Source organism: Pseudopipra pipra, chromosome 2, assembly GCF_036250125.1.
Source record: "Pseudopipra pipra isolate bDixPip1 chromosome 2, bDixPip1.hap1, whole genome shotgun sequence".
Classification (NCBI taxonomy): Eukaryota; Metazoa; Chordata; class Aves; order Passeriformes; family Pipridae; genus Pseudopipra; species Pseudopipra pipra.
Genome location: NC_087550.1, coordinates 41,337,798 through 41,358,717, shown reverse-complemented (window position 1 = coordinate 41,358,717; position 20,920 = coordinate 41,337,798). Strand labels below are relative to the sequence as shown.

The following is a 20,920-nucleotide window of genomic DNA, read 5'->3' as shown; positions in this document are numbered from 1 at the left end:
TACTGATACTTATTTAGAAGTCAGAAGCACTTTCCCCTTGAAAGAATGTTATTACATTAGTCATTTAAAGTAATACACTTATGTCATTCTGGAAGTCTGAAAGAGAAAGGAGTTACCCAAAAAGATGGACTACTCAGAAACAAATACAGAGCAATTTTAAATCATTATGTAAGATAAGCAGTTTCCTACAAGCCCTAAAGAGTCTATTAAGACTATTTTTCCTAAAAGGTCCACGTAATGGAAACTGAAGTTGTGTTGCTTGAAGAATGGTCTTTTCATTTCTCTGTCTTTATAAAACTGATTTGCAATAAAAAAAACTTATGCTTCCTAAATGTAAAAAAATGTACGGAAGGGTACAAGCCTCTCCCAGTTCCAAACAGCAATGTGAACTCTAGGCTTTTAGTTCATGCTTTAAAATATATCCTTTATTAGAAGTATTTAAAGTCTGGAGGCAAAAATAAAACCATGACAAAATCCTGGCTTAGATTTCTATAACCTGATCTCATCCTATTTTTGTAAGTATGTCAAACTTTTTTTAAGTACCTCTGGGAAAAGAAAAGATTAATACCTATTGGTAACACAAAAGCTGAATTTTTGTTATTACAAAAAGACCAAAATGATCTGTCATCTCCTTAAATGATTTTAAAAATAAGGTCAGCACTGTGTAGTTTATCTGGCTGACCTTATCCACGTTTTTTTTGTCATAATTGCATACAGATTAAATTTTACATGCAGTTCCAGGTCATTCACACCATGTCCAAAGTAACTTTATAAAAATACCTTTTTCAGAGCATTTTTATCTTCATGTGCTTTTCAGGAAAGGCAGACGACTCCCTTGTGCAACTCACTTATCATATTCTTACTGTATCAAACATATGATACGCTACTCAATTTGAATTAATATATGCTTTTAATTGGTTTTATAAATTTACTTTAAGAGTGCCAATTGTAACATTTCTGCCCCCAACCACTGCTCCACTGCTTGACCATCAAATTATCCACAAGCTTCCCTAGCAAGGGAGAGAAATTTTAGGGGAAGGACAAGACCACAACACTTATGGACACACTTACAGCACCAGTTTTTTCCTCGTATTAACTGTCTGCATTCTTGTGACAGCCACAGAGTTACAGCACATATACAAAAGAAATAGGGAAGACACACAGACAGATGAAGACAAATGAACTCAGCAATGATGAGTTATGCAATTTGTGAAGAGTAAGGGGAAAACGTACCATTCAGTGTTGCAACTGTGAAAATCAGCAAAGTTAATTTAAGAGGTGATACTCACAGAGTGATAATTAATTCTATTGTATACACCTAGAAAAGAACTCAACGCTATGTAGAGCATGACAAGCGCAGATAGGGCAGCATAAAATGGAATAGACTTTTGTAATGGAAGTCTAGCTTCTTGTCTGGTTTTGCAGTCCTTTGCTGTGCCCCTGCTTCATATTCCTCTTGAGGTATAAAGCCATTGCTTTATACCCTCTTAATATCTATCTACTCCTGGCTCCACAGCACTACACCTGCCCTGTTGAAGTGTCTCAGAGCTCTGTAAGGAAGGTACCTGTCAGCAGCAGTAAGCAATCAGGAAGGCCATGCACAGCTGAATGGCCTCCCTCTACCGCTTATTATTCACAGCCATCTCATACTCGGTCAACAGGACTTGTATCTTTTGCTGCCCAATTGCTTTAGCAGTACTTCTGTGATTAAGTTTTGCAACTGCAAGCAGCACTGGTGACTACAAGAAACCCTCTGCAGAGAGCTACAACTCCTGTACAGACACAAAATGTGTCCTGAAGCAATGAGAGGCATTGGCAATGAAGGTAGTTCTGGTTTACTCTACAGACTTTAAGACAAGGTGTTTATCCATAAAGATCTACTTTCACAAGTAAGCAATATAATTATTTTGTTGATCTGTAAAGCTTAGGTGCTGCAAGTCCAATCAACAGCTTCTGAATTTTCAAATTACTAAAATAATACAAATATCTTTCCTACTGGGTATCTTCCATCTAATGCTGCTCATCTGCTTCCACTTAAACCAACAGTGTGTGAAACTCAAACTCTTGCCACACGAACTAATAAAGTTTCACTCAGATCTATGGTTTTCAATAACGAATGAAGCTACTCTACTATTTCAGGACCTGAATAACATTTAAAGCATTTAGTTCCCAAGATGGCTGAACAACAGCAATGATGCTTTTGAAGTAAAACTAGCTGAATTCCACCTTTTGTATACTTTGATGGCAGCCAGCATACACTGCCCCCCAACAAATGCAGCCACACAGGACACCCTTTCAACAACTTAGTCTCAGTCTGCTTATTTATGTCCAATCATGTATTTAAAGCAGTACCTTAGTGCATGCTCATCAGAAATACCAGAAACTTCAACAATAATGTGGTCAAGGAACAGTTCCATAATTTCTACAGGACATCACACTTCAAGCTGAAATCCTTGATGCTCTGACAAAACTTTCATATTTATTTCATAGTGTTTAGAAGCAGCAGAGTTTTTTAGCCAGGTCAGAGGAAGATCTCGATTTCTTAATCACTGTGGGTCAACACAGTGGGCAACTCCAAGTGACTTTCTACTGATAGTTACAGATGGCCTTTGACTGCATATTCTTACCCTCCTTTCAGCTGGGAACTAGCATTTGTATGGCCATACACTAAGACAAATCAGAAAACAGATCAAGCTGAAAAATGCTTTTTTTTTCTGACAGATCAGATATTTGATCTGTCTTGCAGTGTGGCCGCACCAATGCTTCAGCTAATAGATTATGCAAAAAGGACGTTAAATACATCCTGTTCTGCTGTCTTATTATTAAGGCAATCACTGGCAGACAGCCGAGTTAAACACCTTAAACTGCTGCAGTTCAGTTTGCCAGAGCATGTCTACCAGACCTCTCAGCAAGAAGTAATTTTATTAAGAAGCAAATATTTTGCTTAAAAAATACCACACAACTCCTCAGCTGCAGTCTTCAGTCCCAGTTTAGGATTGCTCTAGCCAGCTGACTAAGTCTTCCTGTGAATTAATTTCCCAAGTCACAGTACTGTATAGGTGTACTACCTTATGTGTAAGCTTCATGGTACTCTGTAACAAAGCTCTGTGCAACTGATGCTGAGTAATTGACAGGTACTTCACAGATTATCTGAACTAATCTTTAGCTACCTAAAATACAAGTGCTTTCCAAGAATCAGATGCCTATATAAAGATAGTAAGCTAAGGCTTGTTATTACATGCTGAATTTACTGCCACAGACTAAAGGAATCAGTTCATTAATTGCAAAGATTTTTGGAAGGTAGTCCAGTGAATAACAACAGTTTGTTACCTAATGAAGTCAAATATTCCTGTTAACTAAAGTGTATCAACAGTTCAAATAAATGCATACAAAGTTGATTTCTGCTTCCTTGGAATCTTATGATATTATATATGCTGCTCGGCTCCCTTATCTTCATGACAGTTCTCTAGTAACTCTTGTTATTGATTTTGGAGAGTGCCAACTTTCTGTCCTTGCTCTGTTTCACTGTGCTAAAGAAACATCTACCAAAACTTAAACCACGAGGGATAAAGCAAAACTTAGCACTAGTAAAAAGAGCTATCAAGCAATTAAAACCCAAAAAAAGGGTCACAAATAATACCTCAAGTCTTCAGTAAAACTTCCAGCCTCACTGATCATGGAAATTCAGAGAGTACAGAATTCAAGACTGCACTTGTTTTAAATGACATCTTCCTTTCTTTCTAGAACATGTCCCAAATCTGACAGTAACACAGCTTTGTATTGGTGTGCATGAAAAGTGACTGAAAAAAAAATTCTTTCTTGTAAAACAATTTATGAGTATTCTAAGAATTTAATATTTACTTGGAATACTCAAAATCTTCTCAACTAAGCTGATGAAAGGTGTCAAACATCAACCAAGATGAACTTCTAAAAAACCAGGAACCATAGGAAACTAAAATAATATTTCAAACCCAGTAACTATTCAGTACTGTAAGTGCATATATTTTATGCAGTGCAAACATGAAAAAAAGTATGAAACAAAACCAAGTGACTCAGCAGAGAGTGACAGACTGGCCATATGTCTCTGCAGATTCTATACCGAGAAGGGAAATTTCCAGGATATCACTCAAAAGTTGATTAGAAATGAGTTTAGGTCAACTGGACAGAGAATATGAGAGGTACTTCATACAATATAAAGGACAAAAGAATGGAAACAATCAACAGAGAGCACATTCCAGGTATACAGAACTACCAAGAAAGCAGTACAGAGGTAATGAAAAGCCAAGCTGGAAAGCACAGCTGAACAGAGTAGCAGGGAAGCAGGGCTGTTCTCAGAGATCTCATTTCAGTGCTAGAAACAAGCAGTAGATACAGAATGAGCAAGCATATACATAGGAACCTATCTCATAAATGTCTGTGCTGATCTTACTAACAAATATCTTGATATTAGAAGCAGATAAATAATAATTCTTCCAGTCTTAGCATGAGAAAGTCGTTTGCACATCATCTAAGAATAATGCCATCAGTGCCTTGACATTATTTGCCTCTATTTCTTTCCATCACATACCAGAATCTGTTACTTAATATCTGGTCAATTTTATGACACATACAAAAGCTGATTGACATCTGCTCTAGGTGAGACATTGTTGACAACCAGATGCTAACTGCAGAAAAATGGAAGGAGAGCTACTGGGGATGGAGAGAAACTCAAGTCATTCAATCTCTTAACTAAGACAGATAGGCATCTATAAAGTTTCATAAATAATTGATAATGAAGAGCGTTAAGTAACCGGACAGATGCTTGGTGTTTTCAAATTTCCTGGATGTATTGACAGTTCTTGTTTACACATGATAAGTCTGGAAATTACAGTTTTTGCTACAGACACCTTTGACTTGGATATTTTTAGCATTACAATAAAATCCTCATTCAAACAAGGAGAGTCTCTTACAGTGCTTGCTAAAAACAGATGAAGCTGAGCAATTGTTTACTCCTTCCAGAAGGTGCTAAGGCCTCCATACATAACACCTGGAGTGTTAGTGTCACTACAGTACACTACAGTATCACAGAAGAGAGATAAAAAGTGGCAAGGATACTACGATCATTTAGTACCAAAAAAACCTGACCATAGACAACAATGCACCCATGGTACTGTATCCAGGATACGTGGACAAAAATGTCAAGAAGGAAGAGGATGTTGGACTAGATGACCTCTACCAGTCCCTTCCAACTTATTTGATTCTGTGATTTAGAAAAGCTCAGAGATCCCATTAAAAGTTATGGATTTTTTATCCATATAAGCCAGATATTTCATTAGAGACAAGCTTTAAGAATGCTGGTGTCACAAAATTTCTTTACAAACAAAAGACTTTAGTCTTCCCAGAATTAAGAGCACTGAACATATGAAGATTTTATTTTCAGTATTCCTTAAGAGAACATCTAAAATTTAGCAAGAGAAGCTATTATTCTGTCATCAAGCACACCTTTATCATCACGAAAGCAGATAATTCCTTCAGACTTCATTAACTTTATTCAAAAAGAAAGAAAGGATCTGTCAGAAAGAAAAAGTTGACTGAAGAAATGTTCATTCTTTCTACAGATTTTTCACAGATTCACTAGGTCATCTGTGACCTGATTGGATGTACAGATAGCATCATGGGAGAAGACAGACAACAATTGCCTCTAGAGTACAAGGCCTCAAGAAGCATTTAGAGAACAATTTCCAGAAGCAGTTCTCTAAGCACTTTCTTCCACCTGCTCAATACATTATTGAGGTGACACACAAAAACACAAGAAATACATTTAGATGATACAACATGAATAATCTAGTATTATAGAACTTATAAGTTGACATGATTGTGTACTTTTCTATCCAACAGATCACTCAAACACACCTTAACTCATTAACGAGTGCAGACTAATAAAACTGAGCCCAGGCAGGTGACTATATAGGTGAGCCTGGTATGAAACTAGTTTAAATGTAACAGCAATCCTGATTTTTGCACAAATCCTTTCATCAGTTTCTATCCCAAAGCAGAGTGACCACTACATAGGCATTCAGTGAATTATCAGCATAGGCCCTTTGAGTTTTTGCTACTTTTTAGGATTTAAAGCCAGAATTTGAAGAAGTTCCAAAAATCTCAGTTAAGTATGAAACTGATACCAAAGTTCTCCATTCGCTGCATATTTCTGAGTTGGCTAGAGGAAGAAGATACTGTGGAAGAATGAACAATGGTATGACAGGGCTCCAGGCATACAAGACAACATAGAATATGCTTTTGGCATTCAGTAAGAAAAACATCCCTCCTGAATCCTTCTGAATGACCTAATTATGCCAGAAGATAAGGTGTTTCCAACTGGTGTGGAGGAGTGTCCTCCTTTGTTTATTCTCTTGTATATCCACAATTCTTTAGGATTCGTTTTCTCCTCTAGAATAGTATCTAATATTGATTGAAAAGATCATTATGTGGTTAATGGTCTGTAAAGGAATCAAGTTATTACATCTCAATTAAAATGCTTCAGTTTAAGAACTGCTCTGGTATTGCCAAGCAAAGTATTTATTCCAGGATGTCAGCACTATTTCTAAGGTCCGAGGTTCCTCTTCTCCAAACTAGTAACATACAAATTTTGTGGTATGCAATAGTACACCAGTACACCATGGCTTCCAAACACAGGATACTTTCTTTTATTCTGCTTTTCCTGCCTAGTGCATACAGTTGTTCTTAAAACACAAAGTACAATACAAGCCAATATAAATATTGTACTAAGAACTAACAGATTAAGAATACTGTTAGCACCAGCAAACATGAAGCTCTCTGAATATACATATAAATCACCCTTTCAGAGATTCATTCCATATTCAACTTCTTTAGAAACTAAAAGATCACATTAACCTGTTTATTATGCTTCACATTTTGAACAATTTTGTTTTGGTCTGAACTTGAAAGGCTTTTCTGAATTGTTCCTATTTGGAAAATGTACCTGTGAAAGAGCCTGCTAAATGTCAAAATGGAATAATTACATATTATGTATTATATAATTGCATAGCAATTATTTTGTTAGTCTAATCTATTAAGTAATTCTGTTACCTGTGCATGTTTAAAAATCATAAATATTTCAAGTGACTTTTTATTAACTGATTACAGATATCCTTCTTCAAGATCATACCTGTTTAAACAAACCGATAAGAACATTCATATGAACAGTACTTAAAAGTCACTAACTACGACCTTAGTTTCTTTTAAATACACATCTTGATGACAACGGGACTGGAATAGCAGTATCCTCAAGAATGCTAAACAAGAAGGTTGTTTTCAATGCAGAAAAATGTGCAATGAATTCCTCATTTGCTCTTAAATATTGATATAAAGTTGTGGTAATGCAGCACTCTTAAAAAACAGTGTTTAGGGTCACAACCAGAAAAGTAGTTCAAAAATTCGCATGGCAGAGCTTGGTTTTGGTTTGTATGTTTTTTCTGTTCTTAGAATGCCTTCATGTAGCAAAAAGTTCCCTGCTAGCCTAATTTAATGCTTTCATTTTTCTAATTATGCTGAAACATCAGTTAAGAGCCTACCTGATGTTTTGGAGAATTTGCTGTGCTGGGATTGATATTCCGCATTGCCTAAGAGTAAAAATAAGATGGATAAAAATTACTTTAGCTGCATGGTTTACCTATGCAGGCTGTCTTACAAACACCATCTTGTAGTATCAAGCCCCCAAGACAGGCCAGATGAGACAGGATAAGGGAGTTAAGAAACTATAAAAATCATGACACAGTGAAACAAAACTCACAGATTTACCAAGGATGAGTATTTGACAGATAAGCTTAACGACTAGAGAGAACAACATGAAGAAAACTGGCTGTCACCTGGTCCAAAGTTAGTCAGGTTCTCAATGACAACCGAGGCAAGAAGACAATTAGAAGGCCTACCTAGAAGCATGCTAGCGCAGGGTAAAATGTTTGTTGGTGGATTAATTGCAAAGCAGGAACAGCAGAAGCCCAGGTGCTTAAGCAGAGAGAAAGTCCTGATACCACCTTTGCAATGTATTCTTACCTAGAGTACTATAAAAAGTAACGGCTGTAAAGATGACCCATCTTACACCAAGAGATGCTGAAGATTCCTACAAAACAGGCCTTGACTACAAAGGGGATAACGGGAGTCAGAATCCAGGACAGAATACTGCAGGTGATGAAGAAAGAGAAAAGCTGTCTTTGAGGACATTAAGATATTATCCTCTTCTGATACAAGGCCCATCACCCAAAGTGAAAAGGATAAGATTTTAGAAGGTTTTCCTCAAAGAAAAGATTAGTGCTTTCTCTGGCCATGTCAAAACCCCAAAGAATACCCTAAGTATCTAGCACAGATGGTAGCAACTCTTAAAACATTCAGATGGAAAAATCGAAGCAGAAGGCTTAGAGTCAAAAGGAGGTCAAGACCGAATTCAACATCCAGAGACTGCAAAGTCTAGTCCTACACTTTAACATCTGCTACAGCTATATTCATATAGTAGAAAAATACTGAAAAGAATAGCTTGTAGCCTAATCATGAAGTTTGAAGTTCTTCAGCATAAGAAAACCATGGGTTCAAAATGCAGCAGTGATTCAGTTGTTCCATGCTCACTCCACTGTTGAACGGGCAAGATTTTGGCAACAAGGTGTCCCCCTTAATGAATCTTATATGAACTTTAAAAATACTTCAAAATATTGCAGACTACAACAGGTTCTAAAACTGAAGACTTTCTTCCACTTAAAAGGGAAAACCAAAGCAGCTGTGGGAACCAACTTTTTGCCTTTTACATGACTTGGAACTCAATGAATATGAAATATATCCTCAAGAGGAATATCCAATCACATCAACAGTCCATGTTGTCATCCTTTTTGATTTATGAAACCTGTTCTCAGAGAATTCTTTTAGAGAGAGGAATGAGGAAGGAAAGCAAAATCCTTCAGTCTGATAAGTCAGATATTTTCACTACCAAGCTGATATAAGTAAGAGCATGAATTCAGACCTTTCTAGATCTCAAAGCTTTTTGTACAGTCACAGGTCTTTAAGACTCATTGAAACAACAACTTAGCCAAATCAAAACATAACATACAAAAGAAATAGTGGAAGTAGGTGTCTAACCTGTGGCCTCACCTGCCGAAGCAGTTCTTGATGCTTCAGTCTCAGCCTTTCTTTCTCCATCTGTAGCTGCTGAAGTCTCATCTGTTGCTGCTGATTGGAGCTACTCCCACCCATCACACCACCCTGAGGACTCTGAGGAGCCAGAGGAGGTGGCTGTTTCACTGGAGCACTTTGGCTGATTCGCTGATTCATGGCTAAGGAACCAAAACAATAAACATTTAAAATGAAACTCAAACAAATACATGCAAGGAAAGTATTATCCATAAAGGCATATAATAAAAAATTTATATGACAAGCCATGATAGCGCAAAACATGCAGTTACACTGATGTTCAAAGTGTGAAATGTATGCTCACATGTGTGAGCAATCAATGTGTGTAAAATTAATGTAATAGTCTCCTGTTTAAGAATACATACTTGTTTGAAAAGCTTCTGAGAACAGTTAAATACATAAGCTGGTGAAAAATTCAAAAGTGGTAGTAAAATATTTCAAGTCGAATTACAAGGATCTCTCTTCTTTCTAATAAACTATTCTCACTTTAGACACGAATAGTATAAAATAACTTTTTTTATTCATGTGATATCTTAGAATCATTAAACTCAAGAACACAGAGAATGACAATGGATCATCCTACTTATACTGAACTACATCTAGTTAAAGGTTAATTTAAGTGGAAGTTAAATTCTTCCCACTGCAGTGCAGGTCATGCAACAAGCATTCACATCCATGTCACATCAAGCTTTTAGTGTTACAGACTCTATTTAGAGCTTCTTGACAGGCAAAATTAGAGCTGGTACAGAAATGGCAGATGAATTATACAGCCATAACTACTGACATCAACATAGGAAAGATTTTGCTTCATTTTCTTTTACCCCAGAGCAGTGTGCAATGCATCTTTTCTAGGGAGCAGAGAAGAAAAAGTGTCACTTCCTATGCCTAATGGACAATGAGAACCCATCTTCCCCCATAAAATCAAGGTCTAAGACAATTTTATTTTATAAAATAATGCATGACTGGGATGCATCTACCTGACAGGCCGGATTTCTCCCTCATATGATACCAGTATGGTTAAAGTCAACGGAGGGACTGGAGTTCCCATAGCGAAACATAGGGCTGGGAAAGGCTGACTGTATTGCAAGGACAACATTTTCAAGGGCTTTTAGTTTTGGAATTAACTCTCCATTGTGTTTTCTGTAATAGCCTGAATCTGATAACATTCACAAAATGCTACAGAATAAAGCAGTGATAGGAGAATGGTAGAGGTTTATATTTTTTTCTGGGAATGAGGATTATAGTTTATAGAAACATAGAAAAAAAAAAAGGAGAGAGCTTCTTTTAGGATGACAGGGTGATTTGGGGCAAAGAAAACCATCTGTTGAATTAGTTTGATTTAATGTTCTCATCATATAGAGGATTTCTGGAACACTAACACTTATAACTGCCATAAGAAAGGAGAACTATCTCATAAAGAATCGGTATCAACTTTTCACTGAAAAGCCCTTCAGTCTCCACTGTCCATAAGCCTTGCTCCCTTTTTCCCTTGCCACAGCTCACCTTTCCATTGGGAGGTAATATATGAAGAACAAATGCCATATACTAACTGGAGTGATAACAGAAAGTCAAAAAAAAAAAGACTAAACCAGTTACAGACTCAACTCTTCAGTCCAACTTTCAACTAATCCACTGGTCTAGCACAGAGTCAACAGTCTAATGGGCAGATGGGGCACATTTTCATGAGTCACGTCAAAATTAAATGGTGTCAAACAGCTTGAAGTAATTTGAAATAATATTTTATGCAGTTACTAGTGAGAGAGCTTCATACATATGATCACTAATAAGATAAAACTTCCTGTAAAGGTAAGCGAACCACTGAAGTAGGAATAGAAACTGAATTCCAATGCCAAGCAGAAACAACAAAAAGAATACCAAGGGCCAGAGGTTCAACTCCAACCCACAAGTCCCATCCTTATCCAGCATGGACGAGACACCCAGCATCACTTCCCCATCAGAACTGAACTTTAGGAAGAAGTTGACCAGAATCAACTAATTAACCAGATTTCCTATACAAGCTGTGGTCTCTAAGGCAGCAACAGGAAGACTGGCCCCAAGACACCGGAAAATGTTAAGCAGAAGTTCAAACAGCTTCAACAGCTGTCCTGTAAGGATGTGGGCAGCGAACTTCTAATTACATGCTCCAGGACCTCCACTGGGCACTGTTTGCTGGAAGACTGACAGCAATTAGACTACCTACAGTTACCAAATCAGGGCAAAGTTGAAGCTAGAGAAAGCAATGCAAAAAGAAATGCAGCCCATCTAGCAGTTCTAGACAAGCTAGACATGACATTGCTGGATGGGGAACATATGTCCTTCTTTCTCTCTTTTCAAGTCTGGAACCAGGACCATGCCTTTTGCTTTATATATCTTACCCTCTTTCAACTTAAAAGCAGTAATGAAGGAGTTAGTAGGGAACAACAGAAAACAACAGCCTTCTCCTGCTGTTAGTTAATTCTGCAACTCCATCTGAAGTCTGTGCTACCCTTCAGAAGTTCCGGGATTCAAACCCTGTTATTAAACAAGATGGAAGGTCAGTTACAGTAGAAAGCCAAGAGGGAAGAAAGTTTGAAAATTACAATCACCGGAAAGAAGCACATCTAAGTTAAAAGCAGACTACCTAGTTTGTAAAAATTAAGTAACCAAAGCTGAAAAATGTCAATTTCTTTTGGTTAAAAAGGCTGCCTTTACGGTTTAGTCCCCAAAGATATAATCATATCTTGGTTTTGGAGGTTTTGGAGTCCTGCCTCAATGTAGTTCACAGCCAAGGCATATTACAGATAACCTCATAAAAATTTAAGCGTCTAACCTTAAACACTTAAGTGCAGTATCAGTAACATTCCTTCAATATGTTATGATTTTGTTTTTCCTGAATGCACTATACAAGTATTATTTCCCTAGGTCTCTTTTCCACGAATAGGTAGTTTTGTAAATAATTTCCTGCTCATGCCAAATGCTTCATATTTTACATAAGTGTATCTTTCTGACAGCTGCATGTATTATTCCTGTTCTCTCTGACCACTGTTTGCTCCATTCTTCTCATCTACTGACTTCACAACAAAAACTATAAGAAAGAAATCATGTTTCTCTGATATTTTTCGTTTTAATCCCTCATCCTAGATCCCCAAAATGCCTTCTAACGTCTATTTTTAAAGTAATTTTGTAACTGAAAGCATATCTAAAACTGGAATATCATAAGATACTGAGACTTTGGTGTGTACTTAATATTCATCAATAAATATTAGAGGAAAACTTAATGAGATGATTTGGCAACTCTTCGGAAACTGAACCTAAAACTCCAGTTTCTAAATTATTATTGACTAAGTCTCCATTAAAAGGATGTTTCTGAACATTTTATTACTTCAAGAATGAAAATGCAAAAGACTTCAAACTGATAAAACTTTAAACTGTCCTCAGAACAGATCATGGAGATGTTTTTTATATGAGTGAACTATTTTTAACCCTGAATATAAACTAAAAGTCAGGATATGAAAAGAAGATGCAGCTAACTGAATTTCATTGATTTAACATATCCAAGTGAAGAACCAGTGACCAAAAACCCAGCAGTAATAACACTCAGTGATTTTTAGCCACCTTGGTGATAAGAAGAATGTAATTTTTATCATTTCCAATACAATACTTAATGAAAAGAGAGGAAACATATCTTGTTTCAATGGCAGTGAAAAAAGAGGGGTTTAAAGCTTTTTGTTGTTGTTTTGGAGTTGGTTTTTTGTTTGTTTATTTGTTTGTTTTGTGGGTGGTTTGGTGTTTTTTTTTTTTACATTCTCAATTCTCCATTACTTACCAGGGATGCAACTGCAGAGATCTGCATTCTAAAGAACATGCTTATCAATGTGATCTCAGATAAGGACATTTTATTTTTTCCACATCTCATGAGTCTGTGATGATGCTGACACGCACAGCTCTTTTTAAGTACTTTGAATTCAAAGGTAAAGAGCTTCATTTTATCTATTAGCTAGGACTTACCAGTTTTCTAATGCATCCTGTTCCTTATGTTCCATGGCTATGGAAAGCATTTAAATAAGGGGCTCTGCACCCACACAGCGGAGGCTGCAAAGACCTCACAGGCAGAGCAGGAACAAACAAGTCTTTCTTTCTAAAAGAGGGGGATTTGAGGGAGGAGGGGCAGACAAGTTAAAAAACACAGGCAACTTAAGACAATAAAAAAGATCTTGTAGTCCTATAATATGGCTTAGCTTCACAATCTGCAGGATATAGTCAATTGTAAGTGCTGCAATATGCTTTCAAGAATAGAAAATGAGTGGTCTTCAAATGCTACACATTAAATGTTCTTCTACTGTCCAAACTCAACAGCAAAAATGCCTCTTCTGTACTGCAGCAGATAATACCTGACAATTATTGAAAACAAGTTTAGACTGCTGTCTAAATGATAAAGACTACATGAAAAATAAAAAAGAAACAAACAAACAAAACCCAAAAACCAAAACCAAGAGGGAGAAACTATTACCAGGCATTGGTGCTAGAGAAAAAAGGCCAGCAGCTTGTTAACAACTGAAACATAAAAGGCTAATTCTCTCTCAAGATCCTACATCAATTGAAAATCGCAAGTCCCAGGGCTGTGACAGCTTGCAGTAACACTTTCTTTGCCCTATGGAGAATCCCATGCAAAGATTGCACCCTTGATGATTAATAGGCACAGCTGAATGTTTGATTTTTTTTAATTTCGTTATAATTTCACCCTTCAAAGCTAAACCTAATTTTAATCTGCAAAATTAAAGACATTATTTAGTTGAACAAACAACAACAAAAAAGCTCAGAATTTGAGCATACTATAACTGGCTCTCCTTAGTATTAAGAATCAATGTTTTCACTGGGGGAACTAAAAAAAAGAGAACTCGTCCACTTCAGTTTCATTTAGAAACCAGATACCATTTTTGTCATTGTGCATAATTTTTGGCTATGGTCAGGGTTTTACATGGTGTTAGTTTGCAACTACAACAAAGGCAAAAAATTCTCTTTGATTACATTTAAAAGAGCTGTGAAGAAAAAAAATTACCAGCAGGATTTGAAAGAGTGAGCCTCAGAAGTAATAAAAACATGTTCCAAGTGACTTTTTAAGAGAGGCTTGGTACAACAATTTGTTATTTAATCAAGATATAAGTAATATTTCTGGATTGCATTCTTTATAATGCATTGTATATTACTTTAAGGAAATCCCAGTTGCAGTTTCATAATGCCGCTGTTATAAACCAACCTAAAAGTTAGCACAATAAAATATTCCATTGCTTTCGGTCTCTGATTAATCTTACAATCCTGGAGCTTAGACTATGGGGGAAACCTGAAACGGACTCTGGGCTCATTTTGCTCTCTTAAGGGTACAAACAAATCTTAGTGTCTTAGTCAGGTAAAAAGAAATATTAACAGATTCCTGACGTGAATTTTGGTTAAAACAAGATCTATCCAATGAAAGTACTATTACAGAAGCATATCCAAACTACAGATTGGTTACTCTACATTTACTGTTTACTTGCACTCAAATGAAATCAGAATTTTTCTTTTTGTTCTATTAACACTATTGCACCAGCTGGTAAAACCAATTTAAATTAATTTAAGTAATTGTTTTTAAAATTCTGTCTCTATTGTAAAATGTCGAGGTGCAATGGGCGGATTGACTGATCACCACTAAGACTCCATAGCATCTGCACACAGACTATTAACACACTGGAAACTAAACTGGAGTAAAATGCTGCATCAGGTTTTTTCCCCAATAGCAATACTTATAAAGGACTTTCACTCAATGTATGCCAGCCAGAAAAGCAAATATAAATGAGATTCTGCAGTAAAATAAGTAGCTATTAGGAACTTCTGCTCAGTGTACACATACAAAACAAAACATTTTCCACTCTTTAAAAATAAATCAGTTTTAATTTTGAAAGGCAATACGATTTTTAAAATATTTGACTTTATTTTTAAATCTTCATACAGAATGCAATTGACACCCTAGGTATTAGTACTACAGGAGAACTATGTAAGACACTGCATTGGACAGATTATGGGAAGAAAATGTGATGTAATGTCATCTCAGTTTAAACCGTATGTAAGAAATGCAGAAGAGCAGGAATCTGAGCTCACCAAGGCCCCATGTCTGTCAAACTAAGTATCTGGAAAAATATATTTAATGAAAGCTAGTCCACATTTTAGATCAAAGTTTAATCAGCAAGGAGTGTATATAAGGGTATTAGCTGCAAACAGTTTTACTGGTTAATCACCACATAATACTTCCTTGGTTAAAGAGGCCAAAACCCTTTCTTTTAATGCAGGTTTCCTTCAATTTGTTTTAAGGGAACAAACCCTATGTATATGCACGTGCACATCTATATCTTTTTTTAATCTCTGTCATAAACCCATTAGAAATGATTAAACAGGAATTAAAAAATCCAGTGAAAACTACCGTAAAAAAATAAAATCAACAGTATACTTGTCAAGAAACATTTCTCTATATAAGAAACTGCAATTGTGTTTCAACACGATTGAATTCAAAGAGGAAAAAACCTGATGCTTCTTTGAATTTAAGATCATATATGATTAGATACAGAGATATATAATTATTGGATATATATATATTTAGATTACATATAATAAATTATGTGTTCAAAAGGATCCACCTTCAACTTCTAACACAGTATGCTCATTAACAGAGAAGTGCAAACTGTACTATTAGAAGGATATGGTGGAAAAAACATACCTATTAGGAGTGCAGTTTCCTTTTACTATCACAGCTGCTTAGCACAACACTGGAAGCATGCACTATTTTTACTGGCACACAGACATCATTAGCAATAAATCTCCTTTCTAAAACAGGGTTAAATTACTCTGAAAACAAAACAAAACCCAAAACAGGTATAAACTTATATAAACCTACTACCTTGATAAATCCTTAATAAAACTCTGTTTTTCCTCCTATTTATTAGTATAGAAATATTCTACATTAAGTAGATAACTGCATCCTGACATAATACTTGTGGACAGATTTAATAAAGAGTAAAGAGATATAAATGCACCCTGCTTTCAAACAAACTGTGATTTCACTGTCTAATACAATGGTGCACAACAAATAAGTATTTATCATCACTACCATAACAGCAGCATCTGCCTATTACCAGTGATGCTTACCACTGAAATTTCATCTATCTCTGCAGATTTGCAATGGGCTCACTTTCACAGAAAGTTCACTGAAAACTGATGCTGCTTCATCTGTACATACTCTCTGACACACAAACCAAAATAAATAAGACATTTCCCCATCCTAAATAATCTCCTGAAACTGTTCTTCTGCAAAAACAGAGATAGGGAAACGAAAAATCTAATACCACTAGACCTTTTAGATAAGTCAAATCCTCTTTGTTTTAAGGAGTATGTAAAGACGGTATGTCATTGCATTTGCAGATCAAAACCACTTGTGGCTCATACTTCGCTTTTTGTGCAAAAATGGAAGGCAGATCTGGAACTTAAAAAGTCTGAAATGCTACTATGACCAGACACAAGGTCTGGCTGGTTTTCTTTTTGACTAGACAAAGGCCGAAAACCAGTTTTTCAGTCTAGGGTTCCCGTTCTATCTTGTCCACAAATCTCCATCTGGAAAGGTTCCTGCAAACCAATTTGAAGACACATATATTAAACAAAGAGCTAGACAGGAAAGGGATAAGAAAGCAACACTATGGAATACTTCCTTCTAATTTTGATACTTAAAAAACAGCAGATGCTCTGAAGCTTAACCTTTTAAGTGAATTACAAGCTTGTTGTGTGTTTGCTTGCCTTTTTTTAAAATAGAAATGATAAATACGTTTCAATTACATGTACATTTAATTGAAACAAAGCCCTTTTTATTGTTTCAAAGGTGTAATGTTTTTACACTACATAAAAAAGAAAGCAGAAAATCTTGATGTGCGTTCTCTATAGTCCTACTGTCATCATCAGTTTTATTCCATTTCCTACTTGTGCAGTTCAAGCACCTACTGTACAGAGAGCCCCTATGGCACTTTCCATAATAATATCAAACACTGACTTGCCATACCTTCCCCCTCAACCGAAATTCATGCAGAACTTCAAAGAACATTAACATAATCTCTAAGTGGGAGTGAGAGAGTGAGTCGTGGCAATGATTTCAACCTGAGGTCACATCTTTTGCTTCATACCCCATTATTGCACCTTCGACAATTGAAAGAACAGAAGGAAGAAGACTGGGCGTGTGTAACACTGGTATGATCACTACTTACAAACTCTTAAAAACCGAAGTCTGGAATAAAATAACAAGGAAGCTGAAACAGTATCTTCCTTTACTCCAATCCTTTCAGACACTTGTCTGACTACTCTGATGGAGTACTTTCTGCTTCTAAACCAGACTTAACCCAACTCAGACAGAAATGAACTGTCAGTTTCCAGAATTTTCCCACTTCAAGTTTGCTGTTCCATTTTTGAATTTGACAAATTAAGTATCCTCAAAAGGCAAATAATTTTAAGTTGCATTTTAAAGCCAAGTCCTATCATCTGCTAACTTAAGTAACAGTTAAAATGCCTTCAACGGCATTTGATACAAAAGTCAAGTCTTGGAAACTTGTAGCAATAAAGTTGAACGATTCCAAACTTCAATTGGTACTAGGAAATTTAATTTTATAGAAAAAGCAGATGTTCTACTTCACCAACTCCAGCCACTCAGAATGCATAGCTGACCTGCCTCCTATCCAGATGTTCTTCAACTATCAAGAAAATGCATTAAGTTATCTGGAAGGCTTAAAAATCCAGAAGAATCTGTGAAGAATGACCAATGAACAACAGCAGAAATGACAAAACAGTCCAAAACACGAGCTCAATCTGACAGTTCAATTACCTTAAAGAAAAAAAAAACACCTTCCACATTTAAAAAAAAGGCAATTTGAAGCACCTTACTCTGAGACCTCTAAAGGCACTGAGAAGGTAGGACAGCATGTTTGTACCAGATGCTCCACTAGACAAGAATTCTGCTGACACAGGCCTAAGGACCAACCCCCCGCCCCCATTCCCATTCGTTTGATCCCAAGTCACCTTTTATGACTGCCTGCGCTTGGCTAAGAAGACCCTCCTTTCATACTCAGTTCTTTCCTAGATTTTAAAGTTTGTGAATTCTCCTAATGCAAAACTGCTTTTAAGTCATATGTCATACACTTGGAGGACAAACGTCTGAGCCACAAGACTTCACTGCCATTTAAGTGGTGTAGCTGAAGACCTCAATCTCATTTCAAAGATGTTAGACCTGAGTCTTGGAACAAAGTATTTATCTTCAACTCAGGTTTTAGACCTAGCCTACTCCACAGCTGGGTATTCTAACAGGGGCTCTTATCTGATTTATTTCTAAAAGTCTGCTCCAAGAAAGTATCCATATTAACTAAATTCTTTTATTTTCTGCTTAAAAGCATGAATGCAACACCAAAATTTGCCTTACCAAGTCAGTCAGTCCACCTAAAATAATTTTTTCAAACTGATCCTCCTTCCTTTCTCTTTTCTAGTCACAATAATGGAAAATTCAGAGCACTGTTTCAAAAAGAGGTATATGCACACTTACTAGAGAAAATAAAGATGAATGCAAAGTTTCCATCTGATGAGGAACATAGATCTAAAGGCTGTCTCCCTGGAAGCTGGCAATTCAGAAGCAATAAGAGCAAAAACTCTTCATACCTTCTGGTTTTGAATATGGGAACAGAAGAGTATGTTTGCACATGCCATTCAATAGGTTTGTTTTCTTCAATGGTTCTTAAGATTGGTGAAAGTGGCAGTATCAAGAAAGAAATTAATTTCTCCTTTATTTTCAATTGACATTAATATAACTGTAATAACCAAAAGCTTTGACATGACAAAGATGATTTCACTCTGCTTCTGAAAGCGTTATTCGTCAAAAAATAGTGAAAACCAAGCCCTTACATTACAACACAGTGACAGAAAAGGGGGGAAAAACCCAACAGGAGTTTCAATCTATATTAAGCATAAAGGTAAACTTCTGAGTCATTCGCATGCTATTTAGCGTCACAGCGCATATTTGTCGAGGATCTCCACATGATAAATAAATACAAAGCCCAGTAAGTTAACTCTGTCAAAGAGATTTTTTTTCTTCATGACTGGAGTGACTTAAGGAGGTCACAAGTGAGAAAGCAACAGGCATAAGATTTTGTATTTTCTTGGCTCAAACGATAAAAACATAAACCACAATACAATGTGTACAACTTAAGTTTTCAAGGAAAACTTCTTCAAGCTCAACAGCAGCTAGCAGCTTGTCTCTATTTGCCATCACTCTAGATCAGAAGAGCCCACATGCTTTTTTTTTCTCCTTTCCTGCCCCTTTCAGTTACACTTGAGCTCTTTGACTGAAAAGGTCTGGAACAGATTAAAAGTCCGACCACAAAATAAAGAGCCTTGGCATGTACTCAAGCCTGTCTGGGATACACATACGCAGTGGGCCCAAAAAGGGAAGCTATGCAGCAAGAAACCCTTAATCAGTCTTTTGGACATTTCTAACTTCTTTCGGTTTAACTGCACAGCCTTAACATTTGATGGAGTTTCAGTATGCACAAGACAAGTAGCTTTTGCCCTTACAGTTAGACTACTCTATTTACAGGAGTACAAAACAGTTCTGAAAAGCAAGATTCATCTCACTCATGACTTCTGTCAATTAAGGCCTTTTTCACACTCCTTTTTAATTCCAGCTCATCACTGGAAACTATAAAGTAATACATGTAAAGAAAAATAGATACCCTGCAAGATTACCTGAGTAAATATAATTGACTGCAAAAGGCAACACTGATTTTCAAAATGACTGCTTCCTTTCCAGCCTTATTCACATATTAAGTAATTGTGAAGTTGCAAATTACCCCCACACACCTCTTGCAACACGCAAACAGGTCTGTAGCTCTGGCTGGTGTTAAAGCCAGTATGGACAGGTGCCAAAGCTGACGCCCCACCTTTGGACTCAAGTTGCACAGTGGTTCAACCTGTCTACAAACTGGTGAGCAGTTTATAAACAAACTGTGACAATCTGGTGTTCTCCATAAGAGCAAATGGATGTTTTAAGTACACACTCAAGCCTAAAAACAAAAATATGTAGGAATTTCTAACAGTCAAGTCAGAAAACAAAACAGAACAGTGACTGTTGAGTTTTGTAGCTCTGTATTTATATGGCATTCATGGAGTTAATGCCTCTCCCAAAAGGGGCCCACAGTTGTTGTTAGGTCAACCCCTGTAAAGCTTCAAAGGTTTTGTATCCCCTCAGCCTGACCTACTCAGTGATCTGCACACTGTTTTCATTTGGCTGCACTGAGTCCAAAAGTAAAGCCTGAAAACCACAATGATATCTTCTTTTTTTTTTTTTTTTTTTTACCCCTACTGTTTTTCCATTGCTCTGGAAGAATAACTACAATTTGAAGGAGTTGAAAATAGTAAGTTATTGGGAAAACAAATCAAGGGCAAATTAATACAGCTAATAAGGCTTACACATACAGGTCACAGCTTTATACAAAACCAGAAATGGTAATGCTACTTTAAATACATTACTTGGACAATCTAAGAAACTAGTTCAGAGTCTTCATATTATACACGATTGCTTTTCATAGTCATCAGTGCCAATATTTTACTGAAAAGTCTGCAGTTCTGCTCTTAATATGGATCAAAAACATTACTGAAAAAATTACATATTAGTTCTGTTTCTTTGAATTTCTGCGTCTAGATTTTGTGATCCTTC

General features: G+C 36.4%; 1 protein-coding gene across 8 annotated transcripts in view; it reads right to left on the bottom strand.

Moving 5' to 3' along the window:
* YAP1 (Yes1 associated transcriptional regulator) overlaps positions 1 to 20,920 on the bottom strand; it is a 94,461-nt gene that overhangs the window by 11,520 nt on the left and 62,021 nt on the right. For 2 of the 8 annotated variants that reach the window (XM_064645151.1, XM_064645146.1), the window contains 2 exons: positions 9,124 to 9,317; positions 7,572 to 7,619 (listed from right to left, as the gene is read on the bottom strand). In XM_064645151.1, coding sequence (XP_064501221.1) covers positions 7,572 to 7,619; positions 9,124 to 9,317 — 242 coding nt within the window. The remainder of the gene's footprint in view (positions 1 to 7,571; positions 7,620 to 9,123; positions 9,318 to 20,920) is intronic. The other 6 variants (XM_064645152.1, XM_064645147.1, XM_064645153.1 and 3 more) reach the window with 3 other exon arrangements.